The sequence below is a fragment of the Cajanus cajan genome, chromosome 9 (genome assembly GCF_000230855.2).
Source record: "Cajanus cajan strain Asha chromosome 9, NIPB_CcT2T_4, whole genome shotgun sequence".
NCBI lineage: Eukaryota > Viridiplantae > Streptophyta > Magnoliopsida > Fabales > Fabaceae > Cajanus > Cajanus cajan.
This window is the reverse complement of record NC_138525.1, coordinates 14,012,107-14,034,745: the sequence shown is the minus strand read 5'-3', so window position 1 is coordinate 14,034,745 and position 22,639 is coordinate 14,012,107. Positions and strand designations below refer to the sequence as shown.

The 22,639-nt window shown below is 35.0% G+C and overlaps 1 protein-coding gene across 1 annotated transcript; it reads right to left on the bottom strand.

Moving 5' to 3' along the window:
* Positions 1-21,741: 21,741 nt before the first annotated feature.
* On the bottom strand, positions 21,742-22,639 carry LOC145951954 (uncharacterized). Its single transcript, XM_083064161.1, has 2 exons — positions 22,320-22,639; positions 21,742-22,225 (listed from the first exon to the last, which is right to left on the bottom strand). Exons 1-2 carry the CDS (start codon positions 22,637-22,639, stop codon positions 21,742-21,744), a joined length of 804 nt encoding a protein of 267 aa, XP_082920287.1.

The window sequence follows — 22,639 nt, the reverse complement described above, 5'->3', positions numbered from 1 at the left end:
TTTTATAAAAATAGTTCAATTTTTATAATTTAGTTTAGTTTTTATAATTCAGTACAGTTCAACTTTCTAACAGTTCAGTTTTTTTTAAATAGTTCAGTTCAGCTTTTTTTACCCATCCTTAAAAAAAATATAGTTGAACTCAACATGCTAATGATATCTTACTAGACTGACGGGCTAAAGGATTAAGTTAGACAACAAAATAAGTGTCTCTTAAGAAAATCGAGTTGAATCTCTCTTTACGATTTTGTGCATAAGATTTATGTGGAAATACGATTTTTGTCGATTTGATTAGACTTTTGGTCCCATGATGTTATACCATTACTTTTCTCAATTCACTGTTGGTAACTTTAAAACTTACTGTTTCCTAGCAAACTTTAGGGATGTGCATTCTTATTTTTTTTCATGCTTGAAAAAGCGAGGGGGAGCAACTTTTGACGGAACGTTTTTTCGTTCGTGTTCGATCAATGCACTAAAAAGTTTTCAATTTTATTTTCGTACCGAAATTCATTCTATATAATTAGACGTCTTTTCTTGAAGAATTACTATTTAATGATTAATTACTTTACTCATCTGATATATATGCACACAAGCACTTCACGAAGGTCAATGTGCTTTATATAGTAATAATAGCTACGTACCCGGCTGGCTTAACCAACTTACCATGCACCTTTCGCATCTTTATTTGAAATCTTGTGCGATTTGATGCATCACTTCGTGTTTCGTGAATTATCTTCACAATATGCATGAGCATGACATAACTACCTAGTTTTGGTGTGGAATGAGTTGAGTTTGAAGAAGAGAATGCTTACCTACTAAAAGGCATAAATGATTGCTATGAGATTTTTAAAAGTCATTTTTGTAAAATCCCAAATACTGATATGCAATCATACATGTATATATATAACTCAAGTTTTAGGGTTAAGATATTTAGTTTATTGTTTTAATTATCTTGAACTTTGAAAATTATTGGACTTTTCATTTAGGTGTCTTTTCATATAAGAATGAAAATTTTTTTTATCCATTAAAATTATAATGATGGTGTATGATATTTTGAATTTAAGAATTAGTATATATTCTCTTAATAGTTCTTATCACTAGCTAGGTCAATCCTAATATATCTATAATATTTCAGAATTAAAAGAATTTACCATATCTGTAAATGAATTATATTACAAAATTCGTTTGGAATGACATTCTTTTGTATATGTTTAATTTTATAAACTTTTACCATATTTAAAAAAAAATCACATCAAATAAATGGACATTTTTCAAGACTCTGAAATTAAATAATTTTAAGCAAGCTGGATGACCTGAGAGAGGACGAAAAAAAAAAGTCTGTGTATGATATTCATCTGATATATAACTGTAATCCAATTAATTTTTGATGCTATGTTGGATGCGACATTTTAAAATGCTCCATCAACTGGACCAGCAGAAACACCGGATACACCAATATTACTTGAGAGCACAATAGTAGTTGTTACTGACGTGTCATGGCTTGTAGTTATTGGCTATTCGGTTTACCCAAAAGCTAGGAAGTGGGTGTCTCCAACAACGTGTATTTCGTCCTTTACTTGTATTTCCTCATTCTTAGAATACAAATTAAATAATTTAAGATAAAAAAATTATACAGTACTAAATATATAATATTTAATGCTGTTGATTGTCCTCATTCTTAATAAAATAAAATCATTGATTTAAATATATTTTTGAGCTTCTCCACAACTTTTGATCTTGATACCTAATATTTTTGTAAAAAAAAAAAAATTATCTTTCTAAACTCGTTGTTTTTATCTCTATAAAATAGGTGAATTTTAGTTTTGATATGTATATAATATTTTTCTTTGATTTTAGTTCTTCCAAATTTTAAAATCTTTATTTTTTTGTCTTTAATGTTTATTTTAAGATAAATATATAGGAACTGATGATTATTTATTTTATTTTAGAGATCTAAAAGAAAAATAAAAAGTACCACATGAATGTTAATATTGTAGACATACCCACGTGAATGTCACTTGGTGATTATTTAACCTTTTCTCAAGTACACGAGTACTTTAGGATAAAAAATAATAACTTCAGCTCTTTTAGAAATGAAGATCAAAGTTTTATTTTAAAAAGACAAATTAAAACTTAGTTATTCTATAATTACTTTCTTTTTCTTTACTGAAAGTTATTTATTAATTACTAAAAATAAATTTAAGAGTAATTTTAATGGGAGTTGTTGTTTGTCCCATGAAACAACTCAAATCCCAATTTCTTGCTATTAAAAGACTCTGACGTACGTGACAACATGAGTTGTTTGAAGAAGAGAGAGAGTTGTTTCCTCAAACAACCGTTCTTTACCAGATTTCAAGTAGATTTTATTAAACATATTTGGGAACGTTTTGGAAATAATAATAATAAAAATTAATTTCGTATAATGTTTATGTATTTACTATTGCTTTATTTTATTTTTAATATCTATTTATTGTGTACTTTTTCTCATAATTTATTTTCTTTCATTGTAATGCAATTATTCTTTTTAATAAAAATTTAAATTTGGTTCATAAATGATTAAAAAGAAATTTTAAAAGTTAAATTTCTTAAAATTTCTTATTATTGGAATAAATTTGTGTTTGAGTTACTTAATGCTGATATGACACACTAGGAACCACTTTTTTCATTTTTCAGTACATGAAACAACTCAAATAAGTTATTTTCATTGAAAAGAAAGATGTTTTGTTTGATGATTCTTTAGCAAAACCGTTTGTGAATATAGCCAACGTGGTATCCCTTTTTTATTTGGTTTAGTCTTAACTAGTTAGGTAGCCGTTGGGTCCATGTATACATATACTATGTTATTTCAAAAGCATTGGAGGTTCATTGGTCATCAATTCTAGCCAATTACAATCTTGATCTTTTCATCATTAGAATAATTATTCAAATTGCTAAAAATAAAGATTTTAATTATTCTAATGCCAGTTAGCATTAGCTACGACCTTTCTTGTTGATTAATCACCAACCCACCCCGCCTCAGTCCCTACCACCATTCTCATGGAATATGGAAAATGCATGGGACACATTTATATGGATTTCACATTTTCCACATTTATTATACACAAAAGTGGAATTAATCAAATTGTAAATGTACATACAATAAGATTGGCATTGATTATAAATAAATAAAAAATAATCCTATAGTGCATCCACTAAATTTTTTTTAGGTCATCTTATAAATATCTTCAAATGACTGATTCTAAAGACTAATCTTATTTACAAGACTGTATATAATCAGTAATTGAAAGAATCTATAAAATTATTTATTAAAAATATTATTTTCATAACGTGTAAAAGGTGTGTAATATCTATCTACTATGCTAATTATCGTCTTAAATTAATGGATATATTATTTATACATTGCATATAGTATAATGATAGTGAAAGTAATGTATGGATTGAAAAATTGCAAATGGTTGGCCGCCAGCCCCTTGGTTTACGGAGGTAGCACAAAGTGGGCCAGCTTGACAATTTTGGTCATAATTAAGAGTCTATTTCTCTACTCTTTCTTTTGTGGGACCCACTTTCCCTCGACCGTGGAAACAGAATTAACTACACACAGTTCCACAGATTCATGCATCTAGTAATTAATTCTAAGTGATTGTCTATTCCGTGGGGACGTGGATTATGGTCGGCAAATCAATTATTTTTATATTTACTAGTGTATCGCAGTAAAATTCAATTAAACAACTGAAAATATAAAATACACTGAAAAATATTTTTCATTTAATGGAGAAAATACTGTTGTAAGAAAACCCTAATGAAACATAAGATGAAAACATAATTTAATAAGAAAACCCTAATCAAGAGGTTTTATTCTTTTTTATAAAATGATTCGTTTAAAAAATTATATTATACATTAAATGTACTCTGTATATTTAAATTAAATAAAATTGTAATTTTATTATGAAAGAAATTTTTATTATACTTAAAAATATTTAACATTTATTTTTTATGTTATTAAAATTATTTAAGAATGCATAATTAATGTACTTTTGACCTAGATGTACCAAATACGCGCGGAATATAAAATTAAAAAGTGTACATTAATATAAATTAATTAGATTTTATATTTAAACATCTAATAATTTTTTTACTTATTTAATTACTAATGATATTTAAAATCATGTGTTTTCAAAATTTTGTTTAAATAATTTCAACTAATTAAGTTTTCTAACGTAATACTCACACATCATTTTCAATTAGCATAAATAAAGTATAATTTTGTTTCTCTATAAATATATAATTTATTTAACTTTAATATTCAAATTTTAAGTTTTAATTATTAGATAAAACCTTCAAACTCAAATTAAATATTTAAAAATAAAAAACTCTCAATCACATATATATATTCAACATGTTCTTACCGGAAATCTGTCGTAAAGATGATCCTCCGAGTAAGATTGGTGAGCCTCCTTCGCTGGTACGCTTGATGTTCCAAGATGGGGGTGATACCTGTAAAAGAGACTCTGATGCCAAAGTTAGTATTTGTGGGTGTATGAGTCTCGTATAAGTAATGCACATACCTTTGTGTGTATTAGGGTTTTGTTGGGCCTTGGGCCCGAGATCAGTTTATGACCTAATTGGATAGCGAGCCGATGTCGCCTAGCGCGTGTCCGAGGTCACTCTGCGCCGTGATGCCGAGCTCAAGCTCGGCATAGCGGTACGGATAGTACACTAGCCCCCCGAGCTCTGAAGACCGTAGGTCAAGGAGTTAAGACCGAGCTTGACAAGGGGTCGTGACTTTTCGCGTACGCCTATTTGTCATGACGCCATGTGTCATAAACGTCACCTCGTCCCCATAACGCGTGGGCAGCGCAGTGACAAGATTGTATTTTTATTTGTTTGATGACGTGGCCTTTTTGGGCCGATGTGGTGTTCCGATGTCCATGTTTCATGGTCGGGCTGAGGAGCTCGACAATAATGAGCTTACTGCTTGGTTAGGTTGGTAAACCTTTGACCGAGTCAGCAGATGAGTGAGGGACAAGTCGGCAACTCGGCTGGCCAGTACACTAGTCCCCCAAGCACCGAGTGATGTAAGAGCAAAGGGACTTCTGAGGAGTTCCCAAATTTTTTGTTTGAAGGTTCAAATTCGACCTTGTTAAGTATATGTGATCTCAAGGTTCGGACTCGACCTTGGCATATCAAGGTTCGAACTCGACCTTGGTTAAGAAAATGTGATCTCAAGGTTCGGACTCGACCTTGGCATATCAAGGTTCGAACTCGACCTTGGTTAAGAAAATGTGATCTCAAGGTTCGGACTCGACCTTGGCATATCAAGGTTCAAACTCGACCTTGGTTAAGAAAATGTGATCTCAAGGTTCGGACTCGACCTTGGCATATCAAGGTTCAGACTCGACCTTGGTTAAGAAAATGTGATCTCAAGGTTCGGACTCGACCTTGGCATATCAAGGTTCGAACTCGACATTGGCATATTAAGGTTCGAACTCGACCTTGGTTAAGAAAATGTGATCTCAAGGTTCGGACTCGACCTTGGCATATCAAGGTTCGAACTCGACCTTGGTTAAGAAAATGTGATCTCAAGGTTCGGACTCGACCTTGGCATATCAAGGTTCGGACTCGACCTTGGCATATCAAGGTTCGAACTCGACCTTGGTTAAGAAAATGTGATCTCAAGGTTCGGACTCGACCTTGGCATATCAAGGTTCGAACTCAACCTTGGTTAAGAAAATGTGATTTCAAGGTTCGGACTCGACCTTGGCATATCAAGGTTCGGACTCGACCTTGGCATATCAAGGTTTGAACTCGACCTTGGTTAAGAAAATGTGATCTCAAGGTTCGAACTCGACCTTGGCATCAAGGTTCAGATTCGACCTTGGCATATCAAGGTTCGAACTCTACCTTGGTTAAGAAAATGTGATCTCAAGGTTCGGACTCGACCTTGGCATATCAAGGTTCGAACTCGACCTTGGTTAAGAAAATGTGATTTCAAGGTTCGGACTTGACCTTGGCATATCAAGGATCGAACTCGACCTTGGCATATCAAGGTTCAAACTCGACCTTGGTTAAGAAAATGTGATCTCAAGGTTCGAACTCGACCTTGGCATCAAGGTTCGGATTCGACCTTGGCATATCAAGGTTCGAACTCGACCTTGGTTAGTCGTCATGGTTAATGTGCCAATACCGAAAATGTATGGGAATGGAGTTGCTTTGTTGATTTATTTATGAGGGGTGCCTCGTTAAAACCTTCCTTGGCCAAAAACCCTTTTCTTTAGTGGGAAAAAAGGCTGAGGAGGAAAAAGAGTACATCCCTTGAATTTACAAGTTAAGAGAAATAAAATTTGAGGTGGGTGGAATTTCAAGTTCCAAATTTTCCTTTGGAGGGGTCTGTTCTTGCTTCTCCCCGTAATCGCCAAATAAGGTCGCCAACTTTAAATGTTCGTGGCCTGACCTTGGTCTTGCTTTCCTTGTGGTTTGTCGCGAATTGCCTTGCGAAACTCGGCATGCTCCTCCATCTGGATGTACCCAGCAGCGCGAGCTCGGAGCTCGTCCATGTCGGGAGGAGGTCGTCGGCAAAGGCTGTCGACGAAAGGTCCTGGCTTCAACGCCATGAGCATGGAGTGCATTGCGACCTCGGGGTTTAAGTTGCGGATTTTGACGGAGATGCCAGTGAAGCGCTCCATGAATGTCCTTAATGGTTCATCGTCGCCCTGTCTGAGGATGGCCAAGGCAGCGGATGTGATGTGATGAGGTCGGCTCGTTGCGTATTGCGCCGTGAACCGTCTGACCAGGGTGCCGAAGCTGTCAATTGACTCGGAAGGTAGCTGGGTATAATAGTTGAGCGCGACCCCTTTGAGCGAGGTCAAAAAAACCCTACACAGAATAGCATCGTTATTGGTGTAGAGGTTTACCTGTGTGGTGTACAGGTTGATGTGCTCGTCTGGGTCTGTCGTGCCGTCGTAGCAGTCGAGGTGGAGAGGCTTCCATCCGAGAGGGAGTGGCGTCTCCATAATGCCATCCACAAAAGGATGATCGCGGAAGGTTGGTTGATCCCCCGCGACATGAGTAGGAGCATTGCTGACCTCATGGGCCGATTTGTGTGTCGGTGCATGAGATCGATGCGTGGCAGGCTTTGGAGTCGGTGTCCTATGCACTATTGGCGGTTGAGAAACTGAGTGCCCCTCTTCCTCGTTTAGGTGACTCGGTTGAGGGGGTTGATCAAAGGTGCGCCGTGGTAGCTGAGCGCGGATACGCTCATTCTCAGCGCGCAGTGCCGCTTGGCACGCATGTTTTGCAGATCGGCGGTGTGTTGCTGCCGCATCTGCTCGACCTGCTCGATCAGCCTTCTCAATGCTGCTTCGTTGTCCATGGTAGTTGCGTGATCTAGGTCGTCTGTTGCGCGTCTGCTATGGCTTCTGGTAGAAACCATAAGAGTGGCCGATAAGAGCTGTCTTGATCGGCCCCACGGTGGGCGCCAAATGTTCTTACCGAAAATCTGCCGTAGAGATGATCCTCCGAGTAAGATTGGTGAGCCTCCTTCGCTGGTATGCTTGATGTTCCAAGATGGGGGTGGTACCTACAAAAGAGACTCCGATGCCAAAGTTAGTGTTTGTGGGTGTATGAGTCTCGTATAAGTAATGCACGTACCTTTGTGTGTATTAGGGTTTTGTTGGGCCTTGCGCCCGAGATCAGTTTATGACCTAATTGGATAGCGAGCCGATGTCGCCTAGCGCGTGTCCGAGGTCACTCTGCGCTGTACGGATAGTACACAACATATTATCTTATACGTTTAGTAAAAAAATGATTATAAATTAAAATATATTATTAATTCATTTTTTAAAAAATAAATTACATAAATATTATTAAAACATTTTTATTAAAATTTATAATAATGGTATTAAAATATTAAAACGTACAAATATTGTAACCTTTTTATTATACATTCAGAAAATATCATTAGTTCCAATTAATCGGTAATAATGAGTTAAGGGTTCCTATTAAGATTGTTAATAATTAAATTTTGATTCAATTATTAACTGCTTCATAAATCCAGCGGAAGCCACACTCGTCAGATTAATCTTTTTGATATACATGTTCATAGAAAAATAATAATAATAAAAAATAAAAACTGCCTCATAAATTCATCATATACTACTCGGAGCCTCATAAATTCATCATCTACTACTCGGACTCTAGAGGATTCGTGCCTACAATCATAAATCAAGTCAATGCATGCATTAGCCTAATACTTTCAAACTCAATAGTTGATGCCAGGGACAACATCAAGAATCTTCTACCACTACACCAAACTCTAAATTTGGAAGCACCAAAGTTGATGCCAGAGTTCCATGAGAAAAAAAACTACGTATTTTACAAGATTCACTCCAAGAAACATTGCTCATGCAAGATACACGACCACAACTTAAATATGAATAATATAAACTAGGTCATACAGATCTCAGATATTCCTCTCTAACTTTACAATTAACCTCCTACACTGACGATTTCATTTGAATATTCCTTCTCTTTACACTGACGCTGAACATTTTTTTGGCCCTACAACAAACTCAATACGCAATCACAAAGCATCAAATCTAAACAACGAATTTGACAACATTTATCCATAGAGACATTTCACACAAAAAAACATGTCTATAGACCAAATAGGAGGCCGCAAAGGCCTCAAGAAACTCTCTAAATTTACACTCTCATTATCCTCTTACAAAGTCTGTATAGTTATACCACCAAAGTTCGTCTTGTGCAAACATGAGAAAATTTCATTAACATATTTCTTCTCTTTGATGAACTAGTGCTAAACAAATACTCTTTTTCATTATTTTTTACTTATCATTGTAAAAGACAACTCTTGTTATATTTATTTTTATTTAAAAAATTAAAAAAAAACATTAATTATATTTTTAACTGGTTTTATTTTTAATTATTTTACACTGTATTGTATTTTTTACTAATAAATTATTATTTTAGCTTATGAATTCTAAAGGATAAATATTTATTTTGATAAAGTTAAAATTCATAACAAATAAATACTATAGAATATAAATCATATTATAACTAAAATTTATATTAAATATTTTTTGAATATATGTATATATAAGGAGAGACCAAATAATACTAGTATATAACTTTTATTAATTATTATGTTGCTCAATAATTTTATAATATACGTGAAAATTTTTAATCAAACCATTGAATTATAACTTTATATTATCTTGTATGTATAATGATTCGACAAGTCTCTATAATTAATATAGTATAGTACTATGCAACAAAAATTATAATAAGAAAATCTACAACTCTAGGGTTCTCATACAAAAAATAAAATAGATACATATACAATATCATGTACACTTATACAATATAATACCAAACATACTAAACTATATACATCACAACCTTATCGTTAGCCAACGTCTCTATACAATCATCAATGCATCAGAGTAGTAAACTCAAAATAGGTTAGCGTCACCATCCACCAACATCCAAGTCACCAAGTTAATCATCATGTCCTGCTTTCATATTAAGTATGATCATTCCGATCCAACAAGAAGGAAAAGAAAAGATAAGCTTATATAAAAATCAACATACCAACAATATATATACATGTACAACTTAAACAAACAACATCCAGTTAGTTCATAGCACAACATCAACACATCATCAACAATTACAACTTTCAATCTCCATATACAACTTACAACATCAACAACAATTTCAACAATACACAACATTCCACCGTAACATTCACAACTAATGTGTTGTCATGCATATCAACATCTGAAGATCTCGTACAACAGAGATGGATTGTTTAAGTGATTTAACCCTACTGAAACACTACTTTTGATTTATCACAGCAAGATCAAATAAATACAATGTTAGGCCTCTTAGAGTGTTTAGTAAACAACTTAAACTAATTTCTTAGGTTTTTCCAATTAAACTAGAAAATTAAGTCTAATACTACTGTTAATTAGAGTAGAACAATTTGAGTGTAAGTTTACCATGACCTTAACATGCATATCTAATCCTCATATGAGATTAGTCCGCTAATTACCTTCCACATACTATGCACATTCCAATAATTAGTTAAGGATTTTACTTCTTGATTTCATACTTTACTCAATTAGTCACTTTATACACCTATGACTCGATTTGACCCATACAAATTCTACATAAAACCTAGAGAGACAACTTAAAACAATTACTCATTTAAAAGTTAATTTACTTAAGGATTCTCAACTTTGAGCTCTTAGAGCACCAAAACTTATATCCACACAATGAGATATTTTAACTTTTTTAAAACAACTTTAACCTCCTTTAGTTTTTATGTATCTCAACATCACATGTTTATACAACTTAACAATTTACTCAACTTTAAAAAACAAAAACCTTTCAACTTACACAACATTCAATTAATTATCAACTTAAAATGTTCACAACTTGAAGCATCATTATACATCATCCTAGATCAATGTACAATGAATTATAATAATACAACATCATTTATATATAATACCAACATCACTTAGAGTCTCACTTGGGATTCTTGGCTCTGAAAGCTTTGAATCACTAATCTACTAGTGTAGATCAATTGTAGTGTCGTAACCCAAAAATTTCTGATCTTACAACTAATGGTTTAGACTATCATTTTTGAAAATCTCATTAATTAAAGAATATCCAGAGACCAGACTAATCCCTAATTAATGGTTTTGAAAATAAGTTCATGGAGTCGCCACCAATATTTTTCTCAAAACATTGGAAAAAGAAAATATTTTCGCAAATCCAATAATGGCCTAAATAACCAAAATTAAGTTCAGGGGTCAATTACGTGTAGAGAAGGTATTAAGCACCCTTATAGTGCCCTAAATCGGTACCCTATGATGAAGATAGCGTGATAAGAATTAACAGTTTAGATATTTAGTCCCCTTTATGAATGGTTATTCAAATATTTAAATTTAAATTATTCGATTGATCCTAAGACGTCTACATGATAGCTTTTATTATAACAATATTTAAAATAAAAGAAATGGAAGATGGAGAAAGAGATTGATGAATAATACCTCGTAGCAAGCTTTATTAATGTTCTTCAAGTGTGCGAGACTTGAGGCGCTTGTTGGCTGCCTTACACACTACACAAATACCTCACAAATGTCAAGAAATGCAAAAGGAGAGAGAGAAATAAGTTTCGAGCTATATGAGACTTCTTAGATGAATTTTTCCAAACCCGGGAGTAGTGCCCAAGTTTACTATTTATAGACGTCAAAACTGACCAGAACGGTCCGTTCCGATTTCGGAATGGCCCGTTCTAGATCAGTTTGTTAAGAATAAAATTTGAATTCAGAACGGTCCGTTCGGGTGTCAGAATGGCCCGTTCCCGATTTGTATTTAACTCATAACAACCTGTGTTGGAACGGGCCATTCTGGGATGGGAACGGCCCGTTCCCAACTAGGGTTTCTAGACCTTTTTAGTAATTTGGAACGACCCATTCCACATTGGGAACGGCCCATTCCGGGCTACTAAATCAACCTTATTGGACTTTTGGCCTTCTAATGTCATATCTTGTTGTTTCTAGAATTTCGGGAGCTCTTTTTTTCTTCATAATAGAAGTCCATTTCTTTGTTTGCAGGTCCGGACAAAATTAGGTGTCTACATGTAGGAAAGGTTTAGAAGGAATCTAGGGAATGAGGGAAGGAAGGATTTCTCAAGCTCTAGAGCTTATCTCACTAACTTCTCTCTACTTTTCTTAAGAACTAAACGTATGAGGTTCACTTCTTAAGAAAAACCTTATATACCTTACTCAAACTGACCCATCTAATTCTAAATCTATCTCAAAGACAACTTAACTCCCAGGAGTCCCTTGACCTCAGAGCTTTAAAACAACAACAATTACAATTAATCATATGAATCATATATTTAATTAATAAAACTAAACATAGTATTATAATATGTTTATATTAAATTTCGTTAAAATTGAACAACAATTTGTAAGTGATCAAATTGTTCCTATTTTAGTATATTTTGAAAGGTACATATTATTCAATTTTGAATTATGTGAACAAGGTATCAAATCATTTTAGATTGATATGAAAATTTGTATATATAATCTAGGAGTAAGAAACTTTGAACCTAATGGTGAGTTTTGAAAAATAATCATTTAAATGAACATTATTGTGTGATATAATAACTGATAAAAGTTACACCGATACCATTTGATATATTCCTCCTATGTGAGTGTGTTATATTTTAAATTCAATGGAAATAGTTTAGATTGTGAAATATGGTTATTTTTAACTATTGACATACAAAATAATTGTAATTTAATTTAGGGACAAAGATAAAAATAAAAGGAAAGTTAAATTCAGATGATTGTGTGAGATAGTTTTTTGCTTTTTGGTGGGAGCTAGTATGTGAATGTTCCTTAAAAAAATTGATCTAACCCAACGTAAACCATAATAATCATATTGAAAATACTAAAAACTAAAAAAACTTATTTCTTTATAATTGGATTAGAGTTGATCAATTTTTAATTTCAATAAAAAAAAATTGATTCAAACCAAATCAAACAGTTTCTTATAATTTAATTATATATATATATATATATATATATATATATATATATATATATATATATATATACTGCTAAATCTATTATTAAAATCAAATTATCATCTATACTTAAAATGTTATTTATCACTTTTGTCATTATTTTTAAATTAATTAAAATTATCCACTATCAAATATTCACATTTATCTACCAAATTTAATTATTGTTTAATGTTCATTATTCTGTCACAAACATTATGGTGTGTTTGGATGAGAAATTTTACAAATTCAAGGAATTTTAAATTCTTGGTATTTGAATTACTTTGATTTCAATTTCTATCATTCTTAAAATATTTTGTTTGGATAAGTCAATTCAAATTTCTCAAATTTTAAATTGTTAGGTTGGATATGATAATTTGATTCTATCATGATAAAATTGATTTTAAAAATATATTTATATATTGAGATTTTTAAATTAAATTTTATAAAAACAAATATTTGCTCATTTTTAAATATTTAATAATTTTAAAAATTAATATTAGATAATATTTAATAATTTTAAAAATATTTTTGAATATTCAATAATTAAAAACATGAAGAAATAAGAGATAAGATAAAATATATAAGTAAAATAAGAAGAAAAAAATATGAGGAATTTCAAATTCTTACTCTTTTGGGAGAATTTGAAATTCTACTATTTCAAGAAATTTCACAAATGCTTGAATTTCAAATTCCTTATAAATTCCTCATCCAAACAAGGTATTTCACCTAAAAGAATTTGAAATTCTTCAAATAAATGAATTACTCCATTTAAATTCTCCATCCAAACACACTAAAGTTAATTTCCAGCTTTCCCTGGGGACAACAAAACATTTGATTAGCCGATGCAAAATTTTTCTAACTTGAAATGATATTCTATTGTGTGGTAAACCGAATATATTGACCATTAAGGTCCTTGGCAATTGAAATAGTTGGTTGTTACTTCTTTCTTAAAAAGATGTAAAGTCAGTGATTTTATAATTATTATGTTATTGAATATCGATAAATAATTTTTTATATATTAAGACTTTATTATTATTATTATTGAAGTGGTCTTTATACTTCTAAATATTTTTTTTAAAAATAAAATATATAAATATGTTTTTAATTCTTTAGATTTAGGGTAAATTTATTTTTACAACCTCAAATTTAAAATTATTATTTTTAGTCATTATAATTTTTAAAATTTTATTTTAATCTCTTAAGTTACTAATAATGTATATGAAAGTGATAGATTGAAAAAATTATCTAATATTAGTTGAGTTTAATGTGATATTTTCATTAATAAGGATACTAATAGGTAGATTTTATAAATAATATTTGATAATTTTCTAACAAAATTTAAGTATAAAAATTTCTTTTAAATAATAAGACTAAAAAAATCATTTTTAAATTTGAGGATTGAAAGAAAATTTATCTTAAATTTGAGAAAATAAAAACATATTTAAGCCAAAGTAAAAATAATAGAAGTTAAATATGTGGATCAAGTGAGATAATATATAATTAAATAAATAAAAATGGTTATACAATTAGATGGTAGTTATTATCGATAAAGTGGATAACAATTAATTTTTGTATTTTTTTTTCTATTTTATCCTAAAAAGATATAATGATGAGAAAAATATATATAATAAGAGATTATAAATCAATCATTATATATTAAACACAAATCTCTATCTTACACGAGAGTATTTTTAGGGTAAAAGAATTTGTAAGAATTTTTTAACTTATCCAATTCAATTTTATTTATCATAATTATTTATTAATTAAATATTAATATTTTCCTCTAAAAAATATTAATATTTTAAAATAAATTATCAATATATATATATATATATATATATATATATATATTTAAACACAAACACGCACACGCACACACGTAGACACACACACAGAGACACGCACAAACATATAGACATACACACACAGACACACCCACACACCCAGACATGCACACACAAATAAAGACGCACAGACACAGACACACTGACACAGACACAAACATGAACACACACATTAGCAAAATCAATCAAATTCAATCGACAAACACTGCCAAATTGTACTCCCACAAAATGTATGTTCAAATTTAAATGTAGGATGTTTCAACTAACTAATTATAATATTAATTGCTTGCTTTGGATATTTGATCTAACCAATAATAATTAGAGTAAATTGATGATGACAAATGGAAAACGCATAGATAACGCTCATCCTCAAGTTGATAGAAACGTGCTTTTTAGAAAACAAAATGGAAAAGTTGATGTTTATAGGAAAGTCGTTACATGATGAATATGTTTTCAAAATGGTGTGTGGTGCTTCATGCGAAGGAAATCATAAAGCAACAAGTAATTTTGACTTATATGCACGAGCTATTTTATATTTCATTTAAATTAATTTCAAAGTGAAAATAGAGGAAGCTTTTGGGGGGACAGTGATTGTGACTTGTGAACAAAAATTTCATTTCAAAATTTTAAAAGAGAATATAACAATAAAAAAATAAATTAAATAGATATATAGCTGTAAAAAGTTAACCGATAAAAAAATGTTAAATTAAAAAATAATTTTGATGAGTGAAAAGTTTAATTGTAAGTTATATTTAGATTTGTACATTGTTATTTTAAAAATAATTAAAAGAAATAATGATTGTAATAAATTATATATATATATATATATATATTAAGATAAGTTAAAATTATTAAAAGAAAATTTTTCTTGTAATGACAAACACTTCATAGTGAAACAATATTTGTCATTAAAAATTATTTTTACTTGTAATTATATTCTCATAATTTTATATATTACTACATGTAACATTTTTATTGTTAATTAAATTATGAATATTTTAATTGTACTTTTATATTATGTACACAATATATTGATTGGTTATAAATGACTAACGATATAACTTGTAAAGTAATTATTATAAAAATTATTAATTTTTAATTACATGATAACCTACAATTAAATTTTTCTTTTAATTATCTTAAACTATTTATAATATGATATATTTTATATATTTTTTAGGAGAAAAGTGACACTAGAAAGGGGAGGTAAATAATGTCACTAATTTTTTTACCTTTTAATATACACTCAACATATAAAGTAGGCAAATGATATAAAAAAAAAAAAGAAAAAACAATAAAACATATAAGTAAAGAGCATATAGAGATCTACATACAGATGATTTATATTGGTTCATCTCTATTATTAAGACTACATACAATTCTTAATCAAACATATCAAGTTTCATTAAGACAAGTTTGTTTATAACAAGTATTCTTTTAGCATGATACTCCTAACTTTAAAACCCAACTTTTTTCTTAAACAAAGCCTCTTCATGTTTCGTAGAAAACATAAGTGTAAGAGACTTACAAAGAGGTTGTCTTTCTTCTAAAGACAGATAATATAAGATAAGTGTGACGTCCTTCTACCCTAAAATCTAAAATGCGCAATTTTATAAAAATATTTTCAATTTAAAAGCAATTAAACTTGATCCTTTTAGGAAAAATGTTCACAACGCCTTCATAAAATTAGACTTTTAAACTAAAATATAATTAAACTCCCAAAATAATTAAAATAAGGCACAATTGCCCAATTACATAAGGATCCAACAAGAAAAAAGTCATAAAATCAATATTAATTAAACTAAAGGAAACATAAACTCTTGAGACTCAATGTCACACTATCAAAGCAAAATCATAGAATAACCATTGAAGCACTAGGCTTCGTCTCCCTCAAACACCTATTCTTGTACTTGATCTCACCCTGTAAGTGGTAATCAATTCAAACACACAACAACAACAAGAAAAACAACAAATAGGGAGTGAGAATACATCTCATCCATGCATGGCATATATAATGTATAAGGATAACACTAAAAGACATACATCATAATTAAACTTTACTCATACATTTACACTCATATCTAACATCCAAAATAACACTCATCACCATAACCCCAATCATTCTACATTCATTAATTGTCAACAACAACCATTCAAGTAATTCAATTGCTTTCTGTATCTGTCTGGAGGGCACACTAGTAATCTTCTCGTATTCTGAAGGCTGAACAAGTGCTCCAATCGAATATTCTGGTGAGGGGGAGGTACCTGCAAAAGGCACTCCGACGCTCAAGTCAGGACAAAACACAGATATCAATGATAATTAATGAACAGTGACGTTACCTCGTGACATGAGCTATTTATACTGATATTTATGGGCTCGGATTCCCATGGGCCCTGCAACAGGATTACCATATTAGGTAATACGCCTCTAATCGGCTTATTGGTGTGATTAACTCTTAATCCTTAATTAGGGGTAATTCTTGATTAGGAGGAATCTGAGCTTATGGATCATCTGGTGGCCGACCAGTGGTCGGCCACCTGGTTCGGTCATCTGGGTGCCGATTGGGTATCGGTCATAAGGTGGCCGAATGGCCGAACCAGGTGGCCGAATGGTCTCACCAGTACACTTGCCCCCCAGCCTTGGGGAAGGGATACCTTTCGCAAGGGTATAGAGATGAAGTTACGTGGGTAGCCGAAAGGTTGGAGCAATCTCCAGCGTTGGATCATAAAGATCAGGCAGTTACACTTTTCAAAATTTTGAATTTTCCCGCCCTATTTCCCTTGCTATATATAGTGATGTGTGGTAGGGTCTCTTACGCGTATCGCTTTCAGCCGAATTGTGTCGTCCGAGAAAGTTTAAAGATCCAACCATGCACGCCGAGTGACCGCTTCAAATTCTCATTGTTGGTAAGTTTGATTTTATGGCTACTTCTTCCGAGAGCTCTTCGGCTAGAGAGGCTCGGTCATCATCATCCGAGGGGTCGTCGTCTAGTATTTCGGGGCATTCACCTGTGGAGGTGTCTTCGCCGAATGAAGACAGAAGATCTAGTGAGAGTGTGAGTGCGTCCGAAGAGACTTCAACCAGTGGGAGTGAAGATGTGCCGATTAGAACTAGACGTGTCTCTAATCGGCAAAAATATGGGCCGTCTGAAGTTCTTGAGTACGAATGGGTGAATGGAGAGGTAACTTCGTATTACTCTCGCTACCGAGATACTACTATGATTACCAATTTGTTGGAGTACACCAAGTGTTTGTATTTTGACGCTAGAGAGGAGCCATACCCGATCGGGGTTCGTGCTTGCCGAAACAACGTCTTTCCCAATCCCGACATGGTGTGCTTAGATAAGCAGGCCGAGAAGATGGCATCTTTCTATATGTACGACTACCTTCTGTGAGACCTAAAGGTGAAATTGTCGTTTGATGAGTTCACCATGGGGGTTCTTAGGGTTTTGAATGTGGCGCCGACCCAGCTACACCCGAACAGCTGGGCTCAGCTTCAAGGGTTCAAACATTTGTGCCGATGCGTGAATATTAAGCCTTCCCCTATGCTTTTTCTCTATTTTTACTCGTCTCGGCCTTCGGATTTGGCGAAATGGGTGTCTCTGAACCGAGTGGGGAGTCGACAGCTTTTGGATAGCTTCACCTCATCCTACAAAAATTTTAAAGTAGGATTTTTTCGAGTGACTATTCGTCCGAACGGGCAACGTTTTTTCTTCGGGGTCGAAGACAGGAGTTTGTTTCTGTTATATTGGACGCGTGCCCCTCGACCCTATGATGAAGTGCCGAATGAGCTTCTCACAGCCAAAGAGCAACGAGACGTGCAATTTTTGCTTCAACTTCCTCGGCGCTTGCCGACGAGGTCACTAATTAACTTAGTTGATTCTTCCGATGGGATAACGATTTGATAGGTACGTGATTTTCCCATTTTGGCCTTAAGCTAAATTCATATTGATGTTCACTTGATTATTTGTGCAGGAATCATGGTGACAAGTGGGGCTGACGAATTCAACATCCGTAACCTTTTGGTCGGTCGAGTTCAACAGGTTAAAGCTTCCGGGGGCGTTGGTAGTTTGGCTACTGCCCCATCTCCTCAGCCAAAGCATGACAATCGGAATCCTCCTTCCCCGAACCGCAAGCACAAAAAAGGGAAGAAAGGGAAGGAGGTTGCCCAGGAAGGCCACAGAAGGAAGAACGCCGAAGAGAGGCCTGAGAAGCCCAAGAAGTCTAAGCAAACTGTGTCTTCCCCGGGTGGGACGGTGATTTGTGTGCCCCCCGTGCTAATGTCAAGGGCCTTCTAAGGTGAGGGTGTTTCTGCCGACTCGCTTGTTCGGCCGGATGCCATTTCGGAACAGGGTCGAGAATTTTTGGGCCAGCTAGATGCCGTGACAAAATGGAAGTATTATTGTGAAGTGCAGTCTTGGTCGCTTGCATTGGCGCACCAACTTGCCATGGGACCTATCGGCGAATTGATGCAACTGAGGCAAAGACTTGAGGAGGCCGACAAGGCGACTGCCAAGGCCATGGCAACTGCCGAGGAAGCTCAAGCTAGGAACCGCCAGCTTGCGGCCGAGCTAGATGTGCAGAGGCGCAATAACGACACTCTTCGACTGGATCTTCAAAAGGCAACAAACGAAGAAAAATGTCGAGCGGAAGAGGCAAAAGCCTAACAGGAACAGGTTAAAGAGCAGGCGAAGAATCGCATTGTCGCGCAGCATGAAGCCGGATTTTGACATGCTCTTCGGCAAGCAAGGTTCTTCGGCCGTTTTAGAGAAGGCTTTGAATTTGACATGACCAAAGACTTTTATCAGGGGTCTTTTATGTCATTCGGGGATATGCCCGAGGGAGCTGTCCCTGACAGTGATGAGTCGAATGACATTCCTGAGGAGGATGAAGAAACTCAAGGTGCTTCAGATGACGAAGTCGAGGAGGGACAGCAAGGGCTGAACCATGAACAGGAGGACGAGCCGGAAACCCAAGAGGACGCTTCTGTTAATCCGGACGAATGATTGCTTCGGTTGTACTTAGGACTTGAATAGTAGTGTGTTTTTTTTTTGTTTTTTTTAATAGGCCGATTGAGCCTTTTTGTACTAAGGTAAATAGAACCTTCTTTTTTAGCAATGAAAAGTAACTTTTGTCCTTGCATTCCGAAATAGCGTTGTGGGTTCTTGAATTGCTGAATCCGGAGAGTTTGCGTAAATCCTTAAGTTGAACACAACGCATAATGATTTAAGTTAATAACTCTCAATAGGTCGTCTCAATAAGAACCGAGTGAAGTCGTTTACGTACTTTTTTGTCAAAATCGAATGGACTCATTTGGAGTTGCTTGCTTTTTGAGCCAAAACCGAATGGACCCATTCGGAATTGCTCGCTTTTTGAGCCAAAACCGAATGGACTTATTCGGAATCGCTTGCTTTTTAAGCCAAAACCGAATGGACCCATTCGGAATTGCTCGCTTTTTGAGCCAAAACCGAATGGACTCATTCGGAATCGCTGGCTTTTTAAGCCAAAACCGAATGGACCAATTCGGAATTGCTCGCTTTTTGAGCCAAAACCGAATGGACTCATTCGGCTTTTTAAGCCAAAACCGAATGGACCCATTCGGAATTGCTTGTTTTTTGAGCCAAAACCGAAGGGACTGACTCGGATTACTCGCTCTTTTTGAGCAACACCGAGTGGGGTCACTTCGAATTGCTTGCCTTGTTGAACTTACTGGGCGTATCCTTGGCCGAGTAGGATCACTCGGGAGGGAATCCTGATTGTACAAATTCCGAGGCACATCCTTAGCCGAGTGGGGTCACTCTAGAGGGAAGCCTTTGGTATAAATTTCAAGGCACGTCCTTGGCCGAGTGGGGTCACTCGGGAGGGAAGCCTTTTTATACGAATTCTGAGGCACATCCTTAGCCGAGTGGGGTCACTCGGGAAGGAAGCCTTTTATATAAATTTCATGGCACGTCCTTGGCCGAGTGGGGTCTCTCGGGAGGGAAGCCTTTTGCATAAATTTTGAAGGCATGTCCTTGGCCGAGTTAGGTCACTCGGGAGGGAAACCTTTTTGTACGAATTCCGAGGCACATCCTTAGCCAAGTGGGGTCACTCGGGAGGGAAGCCTCTTATATAAATTTCAAGGCACGTCCTTGGTCGAGTGGGGTCACTCGGGAGGGAAGCCTTTTGTACCTAAATTGTTTACTGAAATAGAATATGATGAGTTGAATTGTGTTTCATTGATGGGTGCCTCGTTAAAAACCTTGTCGGCCAAATCCCCTTTTCACTTTTTTATAAGGGGAAAAAGACTGATCAAGGAAAAGAGTGCACCATGCATATACATTGATCTCAATTTCCTTGTATTTACAAACATTCCTAGCTAAAATACATCTTCAAATGAGTTGAGTTCCAGGTCCAAGGAATGATTTTTCCAGAGAGCTCTTCTAGTTTGTATGCTCCATTATGAAGGTTATGTCGGATTCTGAATGGGCCGTCCCAGTTGGCAGCTAACTTGCCTTCTTTAGGGTTACGTCTTGCTGATCCCTATACTCTCCAGACAAGATCTCCCTCATGAAATTCCCTTTTAGAGAGTGTAGAGTTGAATCGTCTGGCCATTCGCTGTTTACAAGCTTCGGCTATGATCTGGGCCTTGGTGCGAACTTCTTCAATCATATCTATTTCGGCTTGGAGTGATGCTTCATTAGCGTTCTCATCAAAATGTTGTCATCGAAAGGATGGTTCCCCGACTTCGACAGGGATCATGGCGTCGGTACCATATGTTAGTCGAAAACGTGTCTCCTTAGTTGTGGATTGAGGCGTACACTGATAAGCCCAAAGGACTTCTAACAATTCGTCGGCCCAAGCTCCTTTGGCATCTCCCAACCTCTTCTTTAATTCAGTAAGTATCACCTTATTGGCTGCTTCGACTTGACCGTTGGATTGCGAATGTTCTACTGATGTGAACCTGTGTTTAATGCCAAGATCCTGAATAAACCGGTTGAGCTTTTGATCAGTAAATTGTAGACCATTGTCAGTTACGAGGGCATGTGGAATGCCGAAGCGAGTAATGATGTTCTTCCACAAAAACTTCTGAACATTGACAGCTGTGATATTGGCCAATGGCTCGGCCTCGACCCATTTTGTGAAGTAATCAACCGCAACTAACAAAAACTTACATTGGCCTTTAGCAATTGGGAATGGTCCGAGGATATCCATTCCCCACATTGCGAAAGGCCAAGGTGAGCTGATACCATGTAGCTCTTCGGCCGAAGCATGAATAAGGTTGCCGTGTCGTTGGCATGAGACACAATGCTTAACAAACTATACGCAATCATCCTTGAGGGTTGGCCAATAATATTTTGCCCGAAGCACCTTCGTGGCCAAGGTTCGTCCTCCCGAGTGAAAACCACATATTTCTTCATGAATCTCCCTCAAGACATAGTCCGCTTGTACCGAATCAATACACTTCAATAGTGGGACTGAAAAACGTCTGCGGTATAACTCTCCTCCAACAATTGAATACCTGGCTGCTTGTGTTCGGAGTTTTTTGGCGGCAGACGGGTCCGACGGCTCTTTGCCATGTTCAAGGTAATCTACTATTTTGGTGATCCATGTTCGGGTAGGTTCCTCAACCGTCATGCATTCGGTAGATTTTACACTCGGAGTCGCAAGGTCAAGGTGAAGCGTGGTTCGTAGCTGTCCGGGCTTCCGAGTACTGCTTGCTAACCGAGCTAGTTGATCGGCCCTCTCGTTATGTTCTCTCGGCGTGTGCTTCACTTGAACTTCATCAAAATTGCTGCGCATCCTTTGAAATAAATGATAGTATTTCAACAAGCTGGAATCTTTTACCTGGAAGTTATCATTTACTTGTTCTGCTATGACTTTCGAATCGGTCTAACACATCAATCGTCTGACCCCCGATCTCTTGTGCAAGTCTTAAACCTGCCAACAATGCTTCATATTCGGCTTGGTTGTTTGAAGCTTTGAACGCAAACCGCAAAGATTGCTCGAGCGTCAGTCCAGTTGGTCCCTCGAGGATTATACCAGCTCCACTACCTTGATTGTTTGAAGAGCCACCCACATGCATTGTCCACAAATCACTCACAAAGTGGCCCTTCGGCTGCAATTCATTAACAAAATCCGCCAAGTATTGAGACTTGACCGGACCTCGTGGTTCGAAACTAATATCAAATTCTGATAGTTCGATTGACCAAGCCAT